This window comes from Oratosquilla oratoria, chromosome 8 (genome assembly GCF_046742065.1).
Source record: "Oratosquilla oratoria isolate Oo_2021 chromosome 8, ASM4674206v1, whole genome shotgun sequence".
Lineage (NCBI taxonomy): Eukaryota > Metazoa > Arthropoda > Malacostraca > Stomatopoda > Squillidae > Oratosquilla > Oratosquilla oratoria.
Window position 1 is genome coordinate 78246115 of NC_134784.1, and position 22159 is coordinate 78268273.

Below are 22159 nucleotides of genomic sequence, written 5' to 3' on the forward strand. Positions count from 1 at the left end.
AGATTTTGTAATTCTTGCCGGAAAATAAATACTTTTTTGGGCAAGTTTTATAAGCTTACAGAGGTGTATCGTTGTACATTATTGTGTTTGAAATTTAAGTCAATTAATTTCATGATTGCAAACGGCATATAGCATTGTTTGAGCCTCTATAATTTCAGATGATATTCATAAAACAGCCCATAATTGTATCAAGCCAAGCAATTTGTCATTTTCTACCGACTTCAATGGATGTATACTGATATATACTTTCATTTGAATGCACCAAGCAATAGGCAAATCCATGTAATGTATAGAAAATATAATTTTGCATCGAAGAATTAATTTTTCTGGTACGATTAATATTTGTCTTTCTCTTACTTTTTCTTGAATCTGACTTGCAGTCTGCCACGGCACACGTAAAATTAGTCATATTTGTTTGAAAATAGCTCCCAGCAGATCTAAGAGGCTATTCTTTACACAAACGTCACTCAATTTGTATGTCCGCCACCACTGTTGTTATTTTTCATCTCACTGATTATCTTCATATACAAGATGTGACAGTGATATCCATTATTTTTCAACACTCTCAGATAAAATGCACAAACCGAAATCAACATCCTCTTATTTTTACTGCTCATACTTACTTCAGTAAAAATAATTACCTATTTTTAGTTTTACCTTATAATTAAATTAACAAAGCCTTATCACATACCAGTAAGTAAAAATTATAACATTAAGAGTCATGTTTTTAATTTTAAATACATTTATGCAGCAATTTATGTTGTATCTTTTTTTAAATATCGATTTCCAAATTAGCTAAGTTACCCCTTTGCCTCGTGAAATCTGAGACAATTGAAAATTCTAGCACTAATAGGAATCTACGAGCCTGACTGCGAAAGGTCCCATTGGTGAGGAACAGTGTGGGTTTAGGACAGGTAGAGGTAGTGTAGATCAGATTTTTGTGGTAAGACAGATATGTGAGAAAGCTATAGGAAAAGGTAAGGATGTTTTTTGGGCTTTTATGGATCTGGAAAAGGTTTACAACAGGGTAGACAGGAAGGCACTGTGGTAGGTACTGCAGATAGATGGGATAGGAGGAAAGCTGTTAAGAGCAGTCAAGAGTTTTTATGAGAGAAGTAGAGCTTGTGATAGGATTAGAAATGGAGAGAGTGAATGGTTTGAGGTAAAGGTGGGACTTCGTCAGGGATGTGTTATGTCGCCCTGGCTGTTCAATCTATACATGGATGGGGTGGTGCAAGAGGTGAATGCAAGGGTAGTGGGTCAGTGTTTGGAGATGGTTAAAGAAAATGGAGAAAAAGGGAAATAAGCCAGTTGCTATTTGCTGAGGACACTGTGCTTGTAGCAGGATCAGAGGAGGGATTGAGGAAGTTAGTGACAGAGTTTGAGAAGGTGTGTGAAAGAAGGAAGCTGAAGATAAATGTGGGCAAAAGTAAGGTGATGAGATGTACTAGGGGAGAGAGTGACAGCAGGCTGGAAGTGAGCATTAAGGATGAGAGACTGGAGGAAGTGGATAGTTTTAGATACTAGGGTGTGAATGTGGCAGGAAAGGGAAGAGTTGGGGTGGAGGTAGAATGTAGATTGAGAGAAGCAAGTAAATGCTTTGGTGGATTAAAAACTATAATGAGGAATAGACATTTGGGAATGGATGCTAAGAGGAGGTTATATGAAGGAGTGATTGTGCCAACAGCACTGTATGGGGGAGAAACATGGAACATAAGAGAGGAAGAGAGAAAGAGTTTGAATGTGTTTGAGATGAAATGTCTGGGAAGTATGATGGGGGTTACTAGGCTAGATAGAGTGAGAAATGAGGAGGTGAGGAGGAGAACAGGGGTGGAAAGGGAACTGGGAGATAGGGTTGATGAAAGAGTATTAGGATGGTTTGGACACATGGAAAGAATGAGTAAAGAAAGATTAGTAAAAGAGCTGTTAAAAGCAGAGGTGGAAGAAATGAATATGAGGGGGCGTCCTAGGGTGAGATGGATGGATGGGGTGAAAGGGGCATTACAAAAGAGAGGAATGTCTGTTGAGGAAGGACGGGAGAGGACAGAAGATAGGGGTGAATGGAGAAGGGTTGTGTATGGATGATGCTGTGATACATGAGGGGGAGTGGGTGGGGGATGGGGGGGTGAGGAAGTATGTATGAGGAAAAAATTGATGCATCCCGAAGGGATTTCTCCCCGTCTTCTCCTTTTCTACATGAGGGGACAGAGTGGGGGGGTTGCCAAATTAATGAAGTGGCTTTGCTGTGGATGTGCTGTGTCTTGCGACACTGCTTCTGACCCAGGGCAGTGGACAGGATGCAGGGATGACCCATCATCCAGGAGGTGCCAGGATGAGAGAGAGGGAGGAGGGTGGAGGAGAGTGGAATATGTAGGGAATGGAATGGGTGGGAGTGTTTTCTATGCCTTTTTCTTTATGGCTACCCCTTGTGTAAGGGGGAAAAACCTTTGGTATATGTATGTATGCTTGTTAGGGAGACCAGTTTGTAGTTAGTTGGATTTTCCTTGATTTCTTCTTTATATATTGGTACAATATTTGCATTTTTCCAGTCTTGTGGTACCTTTCCTTCTTTGAGCGAGCATTTGATTATATTGTATATTTTATCCATTAACTCCTGTACGCATTCTTTCAGTATCCAATTTGCAATTCCATCCAGACCATGTGATTTTCTGACATCAAGGTTTTTTATTTGGTTGCTGATTTCCTTCTGTGTTACAATTATTTCCTTCATTGGGGGGATTTCTGTCTCTATTCGCTCACAGTTAGGTGAGTTCTCAATTGTGAATACCGATTTGAAATGATTGTTCATAATTTCTGCCATTTCTTGTTCTTCTGTATATTCATAATTTCCCTGGCACAGCTTTTCTATTTCTTGTTTGTTTTTTAGTTTACCATTCACATATCTGTAAAATAGTTTAGGTTGTTCCTTGCATTTTTCTATTATTTCTTTTTCATAGTTTCTCTTTTCATCTCTGCGTATTTTTACATAATCGTTTCTTAGTTTGATGTATGTTTGCCATTTGCTCTTTTTTTGTCTTTTTTCGATTTTTTCCAGGCTTTGTCTCTTTTATCCTTAGCTTCACTACATTTTTTGTTGTACCAGTTCTTTATGTATACTCTTTCTTGCTTTTGTTGTGGTACATATTTGTTCACTCCCTCATTATAAATTTCTTTTAGTATATTCCATTTCTCTTCCATCCTTGTTTCTTCCTTTAGAAATTTTTCCCAGTTTGCGTTATGGAAGAACTTTCTAAGTTTCTCAAAATTCGTTTTGTTATACTTTGGTCTTCCTATTCTATGTTTTTCATTTCTTCTTAGACCTGTTTGTTCTTTTAGTTCAAATTCTATTAGCACATGGTCACTCTTTCGTATTGGTGTTTTGTAATCTATTCTGTCCACAATTTCAGGTTCTGACGTAAGTATTAAATCCAATCTCGATGGTTCCTCATTGTTTCTGTACCTGGTGTGTATTTACCTAGTTGTATTATATGGGAAGGGGAGCTATGCTCATGGTGACCCATTTTTGTATCTCACAAGATCAAGTTTGTTCTTAAATTCTTGTAGTGTGTTTGCACACACTATTTTTTTGACCAATTTGTTCCATATGTCTATCACTCTGTGTGGGAAGCTGTTCTTTTTCAGGTCTCCTCTGTAGTTATCCTTTTTCAGTTTCATTGCATGTCCTCTTGTTTTTCCTCTCCCACTTTAATAAGTCCTCTCTATCAAGGTGTTCTTTTCCTTTCATAATTCTGTAGATGGTTAGTAGGTCCCCTCATTCTCTTCTTTGTTCCAGGGTTGGCAATTCCAGTTTGGCCAGTCTTTGTTCATATGTCAGGTTTGAAAGTGTTGGGGCCATCTTTGTTGTTGCTCTTTGTATTTTTTCTAATTTTCTTATATTCTTTTTTTTTTGTAGTGGGTGACCATATCAGTGCCACATATTCCAGTTTTGGTCTTATCAGTGTTTGTAATATTTTCTTAATAATTTCCTTATCCAGGTATTTAAAGGCCACCTTTATTTATCTCAACAAATTGTATGCTTCGCCAACTATTTTATTTATATGTTTATCTGGCAACATGTCTTTGGTGGTGATTATTCTCAGGTCCCTTTCAGAATTTACTTTCTTTACTTTTTTTCTGTCAATTTTATACTGTCCTGATATTCTATTCTTGCTTTTCCCAAATTCAGTAATACTGCACTTCTTGATGTTGAATTCTACCTCCCATCTCGTGCTCCACTCTGAGACTTTGTTCAGATCAATCTGTAATGAGTCACAGTCTATTTTGGAGTTTATTCTCTTTAATAACTTTGCATCATCCACAAAGCAGTTCATGTAACTTTCAATACCTTCATCCATGTCATTTACATATATAGTAAACATTATCGGAGCTAGTACTGACCCCTGTGGGACGCCATTACTCATTTCTTCCCATTTTGTATATTTGCCTCTGAGCACTACTCTCATTCTTCTTCCATGTAGGAAGTCCTCCATCCAATTCAATAGTTTTCCATGTATGCCTCCTATTGTTTCCAGATTATATAGAAATTTTCTGTGTGTGGTACCTTATCAAATGCCTTTTGTAAGTCCAAGAAGGCACATTATGCATTGTATATGTGTGTTGGGAAGGGAACAGACTGAGGGGGGCACCAAATTCTGATTGCACCTAGGGCACCAAAATAACTAGAACCAGACCTGCTTGTTGATATCATCCTAACTCTTAGATATATGTATTTCTATTGCTAAGTGTTCTCCACAACCTTATTCCTGTAATATAAATTAATTCATTTTTTCCTTCTTCATTTTTTTAACATCAGAATGTGATGATGATCACCCATGCCAAGGCTTAGGTGAACATGCACACTTCAAGAACTTTGGGATGGCCTTTCTTACACTCTTCAGAGTTGCCACAGGAGATAACTGGAATGGCATTATGAAGGTAAGAGAATGGAAGGAGTTCAAAACACATAGAATATTTAAATCAGAAGCTAACATGTGAGGATGTGAGGAAATGAGTTACCGGTTGTTGGTAAAAAGACTAATTTTCAAATTATGCAGTGTGAAGGATTAATTTTGGACATTTTGCAGAATTTAGGAGGTGAGTTAAGGGGACAGATATAGTACAACTGGGTTACAAGGCACATGTAGAGAACTTATGTTTCTTTCCATAAACTCAAGACTTTTTATGGCAGGTCTTGTACCTTTTCTGTTAAGACAGAAAATACTGCTGTGCATTGTACATGTTTTTTAGGCTCTTATTAAAGTTATTTTAGGTGTAATTCTGAAGAATCTTTTCAATTTCCTCAGGATATTTTTACATACATACATACATATACCAAGGCTTTTTCCCCCTTACAAGGGGGGTAGCCAAAAAGAAAAAGGCATAAAATCATTCCCACCCATTCCATCCCTGAATACACTCCACACCCCTCCACCCTCCCTCTTATCTTAGCACCTCCTGAATGACGGGTCATCCATGCACCTTGTCCACTGCCCTGGGTCAGAAGCAGTGTCGCAAGACACAGCACATCCACAGCAAGGCCGCTTCATTAAATCGGCGACCCCCCCTCTCCATCCCTCCATTGCATAAAATGAGAGGACGGGGAGAAATCCCTTCGGGCTGTGTCAAATTTGCTCACACCTACTACCTCACCCCCATCCACCTGCCCATTCCACCTCATGCTATCACAACATCATCCATATACAACCATTCTCCATTCACCCCTGTCTTCTGTCCTCTCCCGTCCTTCCTCAACAGATATTCCTCTCTTCCCCAAAGCCCCCTTTACCCCATCCATCCACCTCATCCTAGGATGCCCCCTCATGTTCACTCCCTCCACATCTGCCCTCCACACCTCTTTTACTAGTCTTTCTTCACTCATTCTTTCCATGTGTCCAAACCATCCTAATGTTCTTTCATCAACCCTATCTCCCAGCTCCTTTTCCACCCGTTTTCCTCCTCACCTCCTCATTTCTCACTCTATCTAGCCTAGTAACCCCCATCATACTTCTCAGACACCTCATCTCAAACACATTCAAACTCCTTCTCTCTTCTTCGGATATTTTTACTTGTTGATGTTAAATTTTCTTTGTATATATATATATATATATATATATATATATATATATATATATATATATATATATATATATATATATTTATATATTTACCTAGTTGTCCACAACAAAGATATGTTGTAGCACATTTGTAAAATAATACTGATGACCCACTTTCGGAGAAGAATAAGCGAAGATATAGAGATCTGTATATTTTGATCACTTACTGTGATCCTCTTCAGCAGATATGAAGAGGATCACAGTAAGTGATCAAAATATACAGATCTCTATATCTTCGCTTATTCTTCTCCGAAAGTGGGTCATCAGTATTATATTACCTAGTTGTATTATACAGGAAGGAAGCTATGCTCATGGTGACCCATCTTTGTATCTTTCAATATAATGTTTTTTAGGGGTAATTCTGAAAATCTTTTCAATTTCCTAAGGATATTTTTACTTGTTGATATTAAATTATCTTTTTGTGTGTGTATATATATATATATATATATATATATATATATATATATATATATATATATATATATATATACCGTATATTTCCACGTATAAGATGACCCTAAAATCCAAAAATTCACCCCTTAAAATTGGGGGTCGTCTTATACTACCATTATAAAAATCAGACCTTGAATTCTACGTGAGATGACTTGGTAGGCTAACCTGCCGATAACCACCGATACACCGAAAATGATTCACATTATGATAAGAACTGGTAATAAAGGTAATTAAACCATATTTACCTTATATATTATTGGCATATCTTTATAGAAATGGCAATTGTTAATAAATTAATTCGAGGAATAATTCTATATTAATGAAATTACGGTACTTTTAACTACTCTGAAAAAAATGTAAACATCAAGCTCTGGTTGCGTTCAGAGCAACCTTTTTCTTTCGCTAACTTTTCAGTAATTTTTAAGATTGAAAATAACAAATTTGGATTACAGTACATAAAACGTTTATCAATAAAAAAATATTACAGTAGTTGCATTTAAAACATAGAAAATTTAAAAATTATAAAATTATAAAACTTAATTTCTAATCATCGTCAATATTACACATAAAACGTATTTCTAAAACCTTTATTTTCAATAACATTACATTACACTACATTTAAAGCTTAAAACATTATAAAATTTTATTTCTTTATTTATTTATATAAAACCCTTCAAACTTGTCACAATCATCACTCTCTGTTTCAAAAAGTTGTTTGAACATATCACAAGATTCCTCAAATATGCCGTCATCGTAGGGATCCCAGTCCGGTTCCGGTGAGTCGACTTTGGCTTCGTCATCACTTTCATACAATAAATCATTTTCAGTGCCATCCATGGCATTAGAGATTCCATATTTTTAAAAAGATTTTACGATACTTTCGACCTTAACACTTTCCCAAGCTTTAATAACAAACTCGCAGAGAACATCAAGTGATGCACTACGCAAATCATTTTTGTTAGTTGACGTGTGTTCTCAGAAAATCATGATACATGATTTGCTTTGTTATTTCATTTATTTTGAATTTATAAGCATACAGTAAGTAATTTATCTGGTATAAGGATACAGTTAAGTAATGAGAAAGAAAAGAGAAAAAGCGGAAAAAAAAAGCTGATAAACGTAAACAAAACAATTCTTTTTGTACGGTAGGTTTGATACACTGATGCTTTTGTAATTTAGCAGTCGTCTTATACTACCAATATGAGATAAATTCATAAAAATTTGCTCTAATTTTTTACCTCGTCTTATACAAAGGTCGTCTTATACATGGAAATATACGGTATATATGTATATATATATATATATATATATATTATATATATATATACATGTATAGATATATGTATATACACACACACACACACACAATCAAGAAAGACAGCTATAGAAGAGATTGAAAAAGAACAGCTTTCCTCACAGAGTAATAGACAGTTGGAACAAGTGAGATGAGAAAGTAGTGTGTGCAAAAACAATACATGAATTTAAAAATAGTTTAGATAAGATGAGATATGAAGACGGGACACCACGAGCATAGTTCCCCTTCCCGTAAAATACAACTAGATAAATACATATACATATATATACATACACATATACATATATATACATACACATATATGTATATATATATATATACACACACACACATATAGATTTACCTACCGTATTTTCCGGCTTAAAATGCGCATCGGGTTATAATGCGCACCCATGCACTTCGTTATCTCAGTACACAGATAGCGCGCACCGACGTATAATGCGCATGCAAGGAAAAGTCACTGGTGGCTAAAGCTCGTGAACTGCATGTATGCGACTCCTGCTTGCGTTGGTCCATTGTTTTGTGGGAAATTTGAGCCATGAAAAGTTTATTGAATACAAAATGTACATGAAAAATTTCGGATTTTTACAGAAAAATTGTAATTTAATATCCTGAGGGAATAATTCATCTTACAAGTTTTTATCACCGCGTTCAAGATTTTATCACCGTGTACAAGTTTTTATCGCCATGCAGCAACTATGTTTCGGTTCATAAGTGTCTTTACTGAAGTGACGTTTAGTTTAACAAACTCTCGCAAGAGGGTGTTTAGTGTAGGCTAGATTGGCAATAGAACTGTAAATCTCGGCCCTGATCTCGCATATTCCGGGTGAGCTAAAACGGCCAATGGTCATGGTGTAGGTACCAGTGCTGTTTTACAGATCCCAAATATTTGCATAGACTACGATAATTAATGTTAGTAAAAATAAACCAATGAAATAACGGCGATTAATTACTTAGTGTCATGTGATCGAGGTTACATGGAGAAGTATTTTTCATTGGCTAGAGCCACCGCTGGGAAATCTGTTGATTTGTCACTAAATTAAGTGTCAGTTTAGGCATCAATCAGCACACATCTAAGAAAAAGTCGGAACTACATGTACCGGTATATGGCTCATGTTGTGCGTTGGTCCCTTATTACTTTGTAGCTTAAATAGTTTGTAGGAAATATGATCTAAAAAAAGTTTATTGGAAGTAAAATATACAGAACAATTTCGGGATTTTTACAGAAAATTTTCATGTTATATCTTGATGAAATAATTCGTCTTTACCATTTTTTATTTAATACTGAAACAAACTACAGACTGTTTCATTTTAGCTTTGAACCTACAATGACAGTGGTGAAATAGGTCAGTTTCTCATCGAGGTGACATTTAGTTAATATAACTCCCGAAAGAGGGTGTTGTAGTCAGTTGTTTGACACGAGTTTATGAACGGTCGCAACGGGATTTGTACTGTACCTAAAGTGAAGCAACAAAGCCAACATAAAAATTCAAAACTAGGATGCTGTGAACATGGGCAAATATCATGAATATTGGTAATGTTTCATGGTGTTTAGGCCTATTTGAACATGAAAAATAAGATTCGATAGATACCTACCTATACCAAATATTCATATATGATAGCCCATGCTGGCGTATTCTTTCATGTCACCATGGCTGTTCTTGTTGTTCTCACAGAACGTCACGGAGAAGTGTGCCTCCCGACTTTGTGACAGCCAACATCGTCACGTTGTTGTGAAAAAAATTACACACACAGCCGCAGAATTTTTATCATAGGCCGTAGATAATGCGCACCACCGGATAACGCGCACCCCCCATTTCTAGGCCCTTCCAACAGAAAAAAGTCGCGCACTATACACCGGAAAATACGGTAGTTGTATTATACGGGAAGGGAGCTATGCTCGTGGTGACCTGTCTTTGTATGTTTGTGCATTAAATTTTTTCTTGAAATCTTGAATAGTGTTTGCACACACTGTTTCTTTATCAAAATTATTCCAGTGGGAAGCTTTATTTTTAAAGATTTATAGTTATCCTTTTTGAGTTTCTTTTCATGTCCTCTTGTTTTTCCATTGTCCCATTTTAATAAATCATTCCTATCTAGGATTTCCATTCCTTTCATGATCCTATAAATAGTCAACAGATCTCCTCTTTCCTTTGTTCCAGAGTTGGTAATTCCAATTTGGACAATCATTGTATGTTAATTTGGAGAGAGTTGGTGCCAACTTTCTCATTGCTCTTTGTATTCTTTCTAATTTCTTTATATTCTTTTTTAGTACTGGGTGTCTATAGTGTTGCTGCGTACTCCAGTTTTGGTCTTATTAGTGTAACTAGTATTTTTTTAATCATTTCCTCATCCAAGTAGTCAAATGACACTTTCATTGACCTTAATAGGTTGAAAGTTTCTTCTGAGCTATGTATTTACTTAGTTGTATTTTACGGGAAGGGGAGCTATGCTTGTGGTGTCCCGTCTTCATATCTCATTTTATCTAGACTGTTTTTAAATTCATGTGTCATTTTTGCACACGCCACATTTTCAGCTAACTTGTTCCAAACATCTATTATCCTGTGGGGAAAGCTGTTCCTTTTCAGGTTTCTTCTATAATTGTCTTTTTTTATTTTCTTTCCTTATCCTCTTGTATCTCTACCATCCCATTTTATTAGATCCTCTCTGTCAATAATTTCCATGCCTTTCATGATTCTATAAATAGTTATCAAGTCTCCTCTCTCTCTCTTCGTTGCTCTAATGTCTGTAGCTCAAGTTTTGCCAGTCTCTCCTCATATGATAGTTCTGAGAGCATTGGTGCCAATTTCGTGATAGCTCTTTGTATTCTTTCAAATTTTGTTATACATTTTTTTTGTACTTGATGACCACATTGTCACAGCATACTCCAATCTTGGTCATATCAAATTGACTAGTATTTTCTTCACCATTTCTTCGTTCAGGTATGTAAATGCCACTTTGATTGTTCTTATTAAATCATAAGTTTCGCCATTTTTTTTTTCTATATGTTTCTCAGGGGACATACTATTCATAATAAGGACTCCCAGGTCCTTCTCATTTTCCACTTTTTTTTATTTCTTCCTCTCCCAATTTATACGATCCCACTATTCTTTTTTTGCTTCTTCCAAATTCCATTATACTATACTTCTTAATATTGAATTCCATTGCCCACTTCCTATTCCATTCCCATACTTTATTGAGATCTGTAGCGACTCACAATCTTCTACAGTGTTCACTTTTTTCAGCAGTTTTGCATTGTCCACAAAGAAGCTCATATAACTTTCAATTCCTTTACCCATATATATAGCAAACATTCATTTTTTTCCTTAGCTTCTATTCTTTTTGTTTTCTCTTCCTCTCTTTCCTCTTTATTCATCACCTCTTTTTATCCATTGAAATTGTAGACAGAATATATTACAAAATACCAATAGGAAAGAGTTATCATATATTAATAGAATTTGAACTAAAAGAACAAATAGACCTAAGAAGAAATGAGAAACAGAATAGGGAGACCAATGTGCAACAAAATGAATTTTTAGAAACTCAAAAAATTCTTTTGTAATGCAAACTGGGAAAAATTCCTAAAGGAAGAAACAAGGATGGAAGAGAAACGGAATATACAGTACTAAAAGAAATTTATAATGAGGGAGTGAACAAATATGTACCACAACAAAAGCAAGAAAGAGTATACATAAAGAACTGGTACAACAAAAAATGTAGTGAAGCTAAGAATAAAAGAGACAAAGCTTGGAACAAATGGGAAAAAAATGAGCAAATGGCAAACATGCAGATAAGAAAATATGCAGATAAGAAAAGAGAAACTATGAAAAAGAAATAATAGAAAAATGCAAGGAACAACCTAAACTATTTTAAAGATATGTGAATGGTAAACTAAAAAACAAACAAGAAATAGAAAAACTGCACCAAGGAAGTTATGAATATACAGGAGAATAAGAAATGGCAGAAATTATGAGCAGTCATTTCAAATCGGTATCCACAGTTGAGAACTCACCTGTTTGTGAAGGGATAGAGAGACAGACCCCCCCCCCATGAAGGAAATAACTGTAATAAAGAAGGAAATCAGTGACCAAATAAAAAACCTTGATGTCAGAAAATTGCATGGTCCAGATGGAATTGCAAATTGGATACTGAAAGAATGCATAGAGGAGTTAACAGATAAAATATACAATATAATCAAATGCTTGCTCAAAGAAGGAAAGGTACCACAAGACTGGAAAAATGCAAATATTGTACCAATATATAAAGGAGGAAACAAGGAAAATCCAACTAACTACAGACCAGTCTCCCTAACAAGCACAGTAGCAAAAATATGTGATAAAGTGATCAAAAGTAGATAGGTTAAACATCTGGAAGAGAAAACTGTACTAGACCCAAATCAATTTGGATTTAGACAAGGAAGATCATGCACAACAAACCTGCTCTGCTTCTATTTGAGACTAATAGAAATAATACAAGAGAGGGATGGATGGGCAGACTGTGCCTATCTAGACCTACAAAAAGTAATTGATAAGGTACCACACAAGAAATTAATAAGAAAAATAGAATCAATAGGTGGCATTGGAGGTAGAAGGGATGTAGGACTTCTGACTGGGAGAAAAATGAGGGTAGTAATTAGAGACATACTCAAAGTGGGAAAAAATTATAAGTGGTATCCCACGGGGGTCAGTGCTGGCTCAAATCATGGTTGCCATATATATAAATGACATGGATGAAGGAGTTGAGTCTTATATGAATTTCTTCGCAGATGATGCAAAAATACTAAAGAAAGTAAGAACAGAAGAGGACTGAATCATTACAATCAGACCTGGACAAAATCTGTAAATGGACTCAAAAGTGTGAAGTGAACTTCAATATCAAGAAATGTAGTATAATGGAGTTTGGAAAAAGTAAAAACAGAATATAAAAAAAATGATAAAATTGGTGAAGAAGAAATAAAAAAGTGAACTCAGAACGACATGACACCAGATAAACATATCAACAAAATAGTCGGAGAAACCTTCAACGTATTAAGGTCAATGAAATTGGCATTTGACAATTTGGATGAAGAAATTACTAAAGAAATATTAGTTACATTAATAAGACCAAAACTGGAATACACAGTGACACTATGGACACCCAGTACTAAAAAGAGTATAAGGAAATTGGGAAGAATACAGAGAGCAATGACAAAGTTGGCACCAGCTCTTTCCAAATTAACATATGAACAAAGATTATCCAAATTGGAACTACCAACACTGGAGCAGAGAAGAGAAAGAGGTGATCTACTGATTATCTATAGAATCATGAAAGGAATGGAAATCCTTGATATGAATAATTTACTAAAAAATGACAATGGAAAAACAAGAGGACACAAAAAGAAACTCAAAAAGGATAAATATAGAGTGACTTTAAAGAAATATGTTGGGAGATGACAGTGAAAGGTGGAGAGGACCTTTAGGGAAATATACTACTGGACATGACCACTGAATACTCAATGGGTAAAAGAGAATACCAGATATAGAAATAATGAAGAATCGTTGAGAGTAGAATTAATATTTACATCAGAGCCTGAAATTGTGGATAAAATGGAATACAAGACACCAATTGGGAAGAGTGATCACATTCTAATTGAATTTGAAATGAAAGAAGAAATTTATCTGGGAAGAAATGAGAAACATAGAAAAGGAAGACTTATGTACAACAAAATGGATTTTGAGAAACTCAGAAAATCCTTTCAAAAGGCAAATAGGGAAAACTTCTTTAATGAAGAAACAAAGATCGAAGAGAAATGGACAATATTAAAAGAAATCAATAATGAAGGAATGGATAAATACATAAAAAAGAAAAACAGGAAAAGGTGTACATTAAATGCTGGTGCAAGAAAAAGTAGCGAGGCAAATGATAGAATAGACAAACCTTGCAAAAGATGGGGAAAAAATGGGTAAGTGGTAAATATATATCACATCAAAAAATGAATATATAAAAATATACAGGAAAGAAAAATAAACCATGAAAAAGACATAATACACAAATGTAAGGATCGACCTAAATTATTCTACAGATATATAAATGGCCAATTAAAAAATAAACAGGAAATAATGAAACTGCATCAAGGGAATGCAAAATACATATAGAAATGGTTTAAATTATGAACAAACCTTTTAAACCTGTATTCACAAATAAAAATACACACCTGAAAAATGGAAAATATATACTGGTTATAGAAATGAATATGTACAAAAGTGCAGAGAGGAAAAAAGAAAATATGAAAAAGATGTTATAGAAAAGTGTAAAGATCAACCAAAACTATTCTACAGATTTGTAAACAATAAACTGAAAAACAAACAAGACTTGGAGAAATTAAGACAAGGAGGAGTTGAATACACTGAGGAAATGGAAATGGCAGAAATTATGAACAAACATTTTAAATCAGTGTTTACAAGGGAAAATATACAACCTGAAGAGATTGAGTGGAAAGAAAAAGTCCCCCCTATGGAAGAAATAGAAGTAACAAAGAATGAAATATTGACACAATTGGGTAATTTTGATGTCAGAAAATCGCATGGACCAGATGAAATAGCAAACTGGATTCTGAAAGAATGCAGGAATGAACTGGCAGACAAAATACATAGCATAATAAGCAGTTCCTTAAAAGAAGGAAAAGTTCCAGAAGATTGGAAAAAAGCAAATATAGTACCTATATATAAAGGAGGAAATAAAGAAGAACCTACCAACTATAGACCAGTCTCTCTAACAAGTACAATAGCAAAAATTTGTGAAAGAATTATCAAAAGTAGATGGGTAAAATACTTGGAAAAAAACAACGTACTAAATCCAAGGCAATTTGGATTCAGACAAGGACGATCATGCGTCACCAATTTAATATGTTTCTATTCAAGGCTAATAGATATAATACAAGAAAGAGATGGATGGGCTGATTGTGCATTTCTAGACCTAAAAAAAGCTTTTGACAAAGTACCACATAAGAAGTTGCTTAAGAAATTAGAATATGGAGGAGGAATACAAGGTAAATTACTAAATTGGATGGAAGACTTTTTGCAAGAAAGAAAAATGAGAGTAGTGATAAGAGATCAGCACTCAAAATGGAATGAAGTAATAAGCGGTGTCCCGCAGGGAACAGTTCTGGCCCCAATAATGTTTGCTATATATATTAATGATATGGATGAAGGAATTGAAAGCTATATGAGCTTCTTCGCAGATGATGCAAAACTACTGAAAAGAGTGAAAACTGAAGAAGATTGTGAATCACTACAGAGAGATCTAAATAAAGTACAAGAATGGAGTAGGAAGTGGGAGATGGAGTTCAATACAAAAAAGTGTAGTATAATGGAAGTTGGAAAAAGCAAAAACAGAATAACAGGATCATATAATTTGGGAGAAGAAGGAATAAAAAAAGTAGAAAATGAGAAGGACCTGGGAGTCATTGTTATGAATAATATGTCACCTGAGAAACATATAAATAAGATTTTTGGAGAAACTTATAATTTAATAAGAACAATCAAAGTGGCATTTACATACCTGGATGAAGAAATGGTGAGGAAAATCCTAATCACCCTGATAAGACCAAGATTGGAATATGCAGCAACAATATGGTCACCAAGTACAAAAAAATGTATAAAAAAACTTGAAAGAATACAAAGAGCAATCACAAAACTGGCACCAATACTCTCAAAACTATCATATGAAGAGAGACTACAAAAACTTAAACTACAGACACTAGAGCAAAGAAGAGAGAGAGGAGATTTGATTGCTATTTACAGAATCATGAAAGGCATAGAAATTACTGATAGAGAGAATCTGATAAAATGGGATGACAGAAATACAAGAGGACACGGAAAGAAAATAAAAAAAGACAGCTATAGAAGAGATTTGAAAAAGAACAGCTTTCCTCACAGAGTAATAGACAGTTGGAACAAGTTAGATGAGAAAGTGGTGTGTGCAAAAACAATACATGAATTTAAAAATAGTTTAGATAAAATGAGATATGAAGACGGGACCCCACGAGCATAGCTCCCCTTCCCGTAAAATACAACTAGGTAAATACAACTAGGTAAATACAAATGGGATGAAGAACAGAAAGATCCCTCCAATGAAAGAAATAATTGTGACACAGAAAGAAATAAGGGACCAAATAATTAACCTTGATGTCAGAAAATCACACGGCCTGGACAGAATTACAAATTGAATACTAAAAGAATGTATAGGTGAACTAACAGACAAAATGTATAAGATAATAGATTGCTCACTCAAAGAAGGAAGGTACTGCAAGATTGGAAAAATGCAAATATATAAAGGAGGAGATAAGGAAGACGCAATAAACTAAAGATTGATCTCTCTTACAAGCACAATAGCTAAAATATGTGAAAAATTATCAAAAGTAGATGGACTAAACATCTGGAAGAAAACAATATACTGAATCCAAAACAACTTGGTTTTAGACAAGGAAGATCATGTGCCACAAACTTTATTTGTATTTATTCAAGATTAATAGATATAATGCAAGGGACAGATGGGTAGATTGTGCTTTCCTGAATTTACAAAGGCATTTGATAAAGTACCACACAAAAAGCTATTACAAAACTTGAAACAACAGGTGTATAAGGAAAGTTATTGAAATGGATGGAGGATTTCTTGCACAGGAGAAAAATGAGGGTGGTCCTTAGAGATAAAAACTCAAACTGGTAAGAACTGATAAGTGGAGTCTCAAAAGGTTCAGTATTAGCTCCAATAATGTTTGCTATATATATGAATGACATGGATGAAGGTGTAGAAGCATGCATTAAATGAAATACTGAAAGAAGGAGGAAACTTAGTAATTATGGGTGACTTTATCTCTAAAGAAATATATTGGGAGGAGATGACAGTGAAAGGTGGAGAGGACCTTTTGGGAAATATACTACTGGACATGAGCATTGAATGCACAATGACTCAGTGGGGAAAAAAGAGAATACGAGATATAGAAATAATGAAGAATCATCAAGACTAGACTTAATATTTATGCCAGAGCCTGAAATTGTGGATAAAATTGAATACAAGACACCAACTGGGAAGAATGATCACATACTAATTGATTTGAACTTAAAGAAGATATTTATTTGGGAAGGAATGAGGAACACAGAAAAGGAAGACTAATGTACAACAAAATGGATTTTGAGAAACTTAGAAAATTCTTTCAAAAAGCAAATTGGAATAACTTCTTAAATGAAGAAACAAAGATTGAAGAGAAATGGACAATATTAAAAGAAAGCTATAATGAATAAACATTTTAAATCTGTATTCACAAATGAAAATGAGAGTAGTGATAAGAAACAAACACTCTAACTGGGATGAAGTAATAAGCGGTGTTCCCTAAAGAACAGTTCTGGCCCCAATAATGTTTGCTATATATATTAATGATATGGATAAAGAAATTGAAAGTTACATGAGCTTCTTTGCAGATGACGCAAAACTGATAAAAAAAAGTGACCACGGAAGAAGATTGTGAGTCACTACAGAGTGATCTCAATAAAGTATGGGAATGGAGTAGGAAGTGGGAGATGGAGTTCAATACCAAAAAGTGTAGTATAATGGAATTTGGAAAAAGCAAAAAAAGAATAGAAGGATCATATAAATTGAGAGAAGAAGGAATAAAAAAGTAGAAAATGAGAAGGACCTGGGAGTCATTATTATGAATAATATGTCACCTGAGAAACATATAAACAAGAATTTTGGAGAAACTTATAATTTAATAAGAACAATCAAAGTGGCATTTACATACCTGGATGAAGAAATGGTGAAGAAAATATTAACCACTTTGATAAGACCAAGATCGGAATATGCAGCAACGATGTGGTCACTAAATACAAAAATATGTATAACAAAATTTGAAAAAATACAAAGAGCAATTACAAAATTGGCACCAACACTCTCAAAACTATCATATGAAGAGAGACTAGCAAAACTTGAGCTACAGACACTAGAGCAAAGAAGAGAGAGAGGAGATTTGATAAGTATTTACAGAATCATGAAAGCCATAGAAATTATTGATAGAGAGGATCTAATAAAATGGGATGAAAGAAATACAAGAGGACACGGAAAGAAAATCAAGAAAGACAGCTATAGAAGAGATCTGAAAAAGAATAGCTTTCCTCACAGAGTAATAGACATTTGGAACAAGTTAGATGAGAAAGTGGTGTGTGCAAAAACAATACAGGAATTTAAAAATAGTTTAGATAAAATGAGATATAAAGACGGGACACCACAAGCATAGCTCCCCTTCCCATAAAATACAATTAGGTACAACTAGGTAAATACAATTGGGATCAAGGAAAGGGAGACAGACCCCCCCCCATGAAAGAAATAATTGTGATACAGAAAGAAATAGGAGACCAAATAATACACCTTGATGTCAGAAAATCACACAGCCTGGACAGAATTGCAAATTGGATACTAAAAGAATGTATAGATGAACTAACAGACAATATATTTACATATTTTGTCTGATAGTTCATCTATACATTCTTTTGCAATTCTTTCCAGGCTGTGTGATTTTCTGACATCAAGGTTTATTATTTGGTCCCTTATTTTTTTCTGTATCACAATTATTTCTTTCGTGGGGGTGGGGTGTCTTTCTCCATTTCCTTCATCCTAATTGTGTGTATTTTCATTTGTGAATACAGATTTGAAATATTTGTTCATAATTTCAGCCATTTCTACACCGTCTAAATATTTTGCATTTCCTTAAAGCAGTTTCACTATTTCCTGTTTATTTTCTTAATTTACCATTTACATATCTGTAGAATAATTTAGGTTGATTCTTATATTTATCTATTATGTCTTTTTCATAGTTTATTTTTTCTTCCCTGCATATTTTTACATATTCACTTCTTAGTTTGTATATTTGCCACTTACTTTTTTATCATCTTTTCCAAGCTTTGTCTTTTCTATCATTTGCCTCACTACATTTTTTGTTGTACCAGCATTAAATGTACACCTTTTCCTGTTTTTGTTTTGTTATGTATTTATCCATTTCATTATAGCTTTCTTTTAATATTGTCCATTTCTCTTCAATCTTTGTTTCTTCATTTAAGAAGTTTTTCCAATTCGCTTTTTGTAAGAATTTTCTGGGTTTCTCAAAATCCATTTCGTTGTACATTAGTCTTCCTTTCCTGTGTTCCTCATTTCTTCCCAAATAAATATCCTTTTTAAGTTCAAATCAATTAGTATGTGATCACTCTTCCCAGTTGGTGTCTTGTATTTAATTTTATCCATAATTTCAGGCTCTGGCATAAATATTAAGTCTAGTCTTGATGGTTCTTCATTATTTCTATATTTGGTATTATCTTTTTTCCCATTGAATCATTGCGTATTCAGTGGTCATGTCCAGTAGTATATTTCCCAAAAGGTCCTCTCCACCTTTCACTGTCATCTCCTCCCAACATATTTCTTTAGAATTAAAGTAACCCATAATTACTAAGTTTCCTCCTTTCAGCATTTCATTTAATGCATGCTTCTACACCTTCATCCATGTCATATATATAGCAAACATTATCGGAGCCAATACTGAACCTTTTGAGACTCCACTTATCAGTTCTTACCAGTTTGAGTTTTTATCTCTAAGGACCACCCTCAATTTTCTCCTGTGCAAGAAATCCTCCATCCATTTCAATAAATTTCCTTGTACACCTGTTTTTTCAATTTTTTTTTAATAGCTTTTTGTGTGGTACTTTATCAAATGCCTTTTGTAAATTCAGGAAAGCACAACCTGCCCATACGTCTCTTTCTTGCATTATATCTATTAACCTTGAATAAAAACAAATCAAGTTTGTGGCCCATGATTTTCCTTGTCTAAAACCAAGTTGTTTTGGATTCAGTATATTGTTTTCTTCCAGATGTTTAGTCCATCTACTTTTGATAACTTTTTCACATATTTTAGCTATTGTGCTTGTAAGGGAGACCAATCTTTAGGTTGTTGAGTCTTCCTTATCTCCCCCTTTATATATTGGCACAATATTTGCATTTTTCCAATCTTGCAGTACTTTCCTTCTTTGAGTGAGCAATCTATTATCTTATACATTTTCTCCGTTAGTTCATCTATACATTCTTTTAGTATCCAATTTGCAATTCCGTCCAGGCCGTGTGATTTTCTGACATCAAGGTTAATTATTTGGTCCCTTATTTCTTTCTGTGTCACAATTATTTCTTTCATTGGAGGGATCTTTCTGTTCATCCCATTTGTATACCTAGTTGTATTATACGGGAACGGAGCTATGCTCTTGGTGACCCATCTTTGTATCTCTCAGCATCAAGTTTTTTCTTAAAATCTTGAATAGTGTTTGCACACACTGTTTCTTTGTCCAATTTGTTCCAAGTATCTATCACTCTGTGTGGGAAGCTATTTTTTTCTTTTTTCAGATCTCTTCTGTAATTATCTTTTTTTTTTTTTTTTCTTTTTTGTGTCCTCTTGTTTTTCCATCGTCCCATTTCAATAAGTCATTGTTAGCTAAGATTTCCATTCCCTTCATAATTCTATAGATAGTAAGTCTCCTCTTTCCCTTCTTTGTTTCAGAGTGTGTATTATCATTTGTGAATACAGATTTGAAATGTTTGTTCATAATTTCATCCATTTTTACAGCTATATATTCTGCATTCCCTTGATGAAGTTTCACTATTTCCTATTTATTTTTTAATTTATCATTTACATATTAAATTCGTCTTCTCAAGAGTGTGCTCTGTGAGAAGAGTGAATCCTCCCCACAACCCAAAGAGTGTTCCACTTCTTCCACTTCTGCTACTCCCGTGAGTGGGTGGCGCTCCATGGGGTCCTGTTTGTTGAGCCCACGTGACTAACTTACTCGAATTCTACAACTCAATAAAAGAAACAATATAGATTTAATATATCTAGACTTTGAAAAAGCTTTTGATACCATCCCCCCCATGAAAGACTACTTACTAAATTAGCTTCACACAGAATAAGTGATAGCTTATTAAGCTGAACAAGAAATTGGTTGAATTATCGAAAACAGAGTTGTTCTCAATGGAAAAACTTCCAGATGGAAAAACGTTATGAATGGAGTTCCTCAGGGTTCTGTTCTTGGGCCACTTCTATTCATAGTATATATAAATGTTATAGGCCACAGACTAAAATCTATTTGCTGATGATACAAAAATGTGCAGAATGCCAAATGCTCACTTAAACCAATTAGATATTCAAGAAGATTTAGATAAATTACAGCAATGGTCTGAAAAGTGGCCAATGAAATTTAACACAAGTAAATTCAAGGTAATGCATATAGGTAAAAATAACAGTAAATATAATTACAAGTTATTTGGAAATTCATTAACAAAAGTGGATAATGAAAAGGATCTTGGAGTAATTATCAGTAATGATCTCAAATCATCTAAGCAGTGTAATCAGCCTCTGAGAAAGCAAATAAGATTCTAGGCCTGATTTCACGATCTTTTGACTTCAGAAGTCCATCTGTCATTAACAAGCTATATAAATCATTAGTTTGTCCACATTTGGAATATGCTGTTTCCATATGGTCACAGAATCTCATTAAAGACATTGACAGATTGGAAAAAGTACAATGGCGAGCCACAAAACTAATTCCAAATATCAAAATAAATCATACAAAAATCGATTAAAACAAATGAATCTGCTTTCTCTAAAAAAGCGTAGGCTCAGAGGTGACTTGATACAGGTTTTTAAGACTCTAAAAGGAATTGATATCAAAAGTGACAACATTTTCATACCGAATGAGAATCAGACAAGAAACAGTGGTCTCAAACTGTCAGGAAATAGATTTACTTTTGAAGTGGGTAGAAACAACTTTTCCATCTGTGTAGTTAATGAATGGAATAAACTTCCTGCAGAGATAGTGCAATGTAGTTCAATTTGAAGCTTTAAGAATAATTTAGATTAACATTTAAACAAGATGCTGTAATGACAGCCATTTATTTTATGTTATTTGTTTATTTGTTTTGTTATCATGTCTTTATTGTTATTTGCTTGATTCACATTTATTATTAGTTACATGTCAGTTTATTATTATTTACTATTTACCTGTTTGTTTATTATTTAATAATACCTATGCATTTATTTATTTGTTTTATTATTATTTATATTATATTTTTTACCTATTTATATATTTATTTATTTATCATTATTATAATTTTTTTGCATGTGACCTAGTTATGGACCAAAAGGTCACTTGTCAGCACGCTCACCTTTGTAAATAGATAGGGCCATAGCCACGATGGGTCTATCAGGGGACTT

The 22159-nt window shown here is 34.2% G+C and overlaps 1 protein-coding gene across 16 annotated transcripts in view; it reads left to right on the forward strand.

The window, feature by feature from the left end:
- The window catches only part of Ca-alpha1T (Ca[2+]-channel protein alpha[[1]] subunit T), a 448394-nt gene that overhangs the window by 375165 nt on the left and 51070 nt on the right, over positions 1-22159 (forward strand). For all 16 annotated transcript variants that reach the window (XM_076189508.1, XM_076189521.1, XM_076189510.1 and 13 more), the window contains one exon: positions 4814-4935. In XM_076189508.1, the coding sequence (XP_076045623.1) occupies positions 4814-4935 (122 nt within the window). The remainder of the gene's footprint in view (positions 1-4813; positions 4936-22159) is intronic.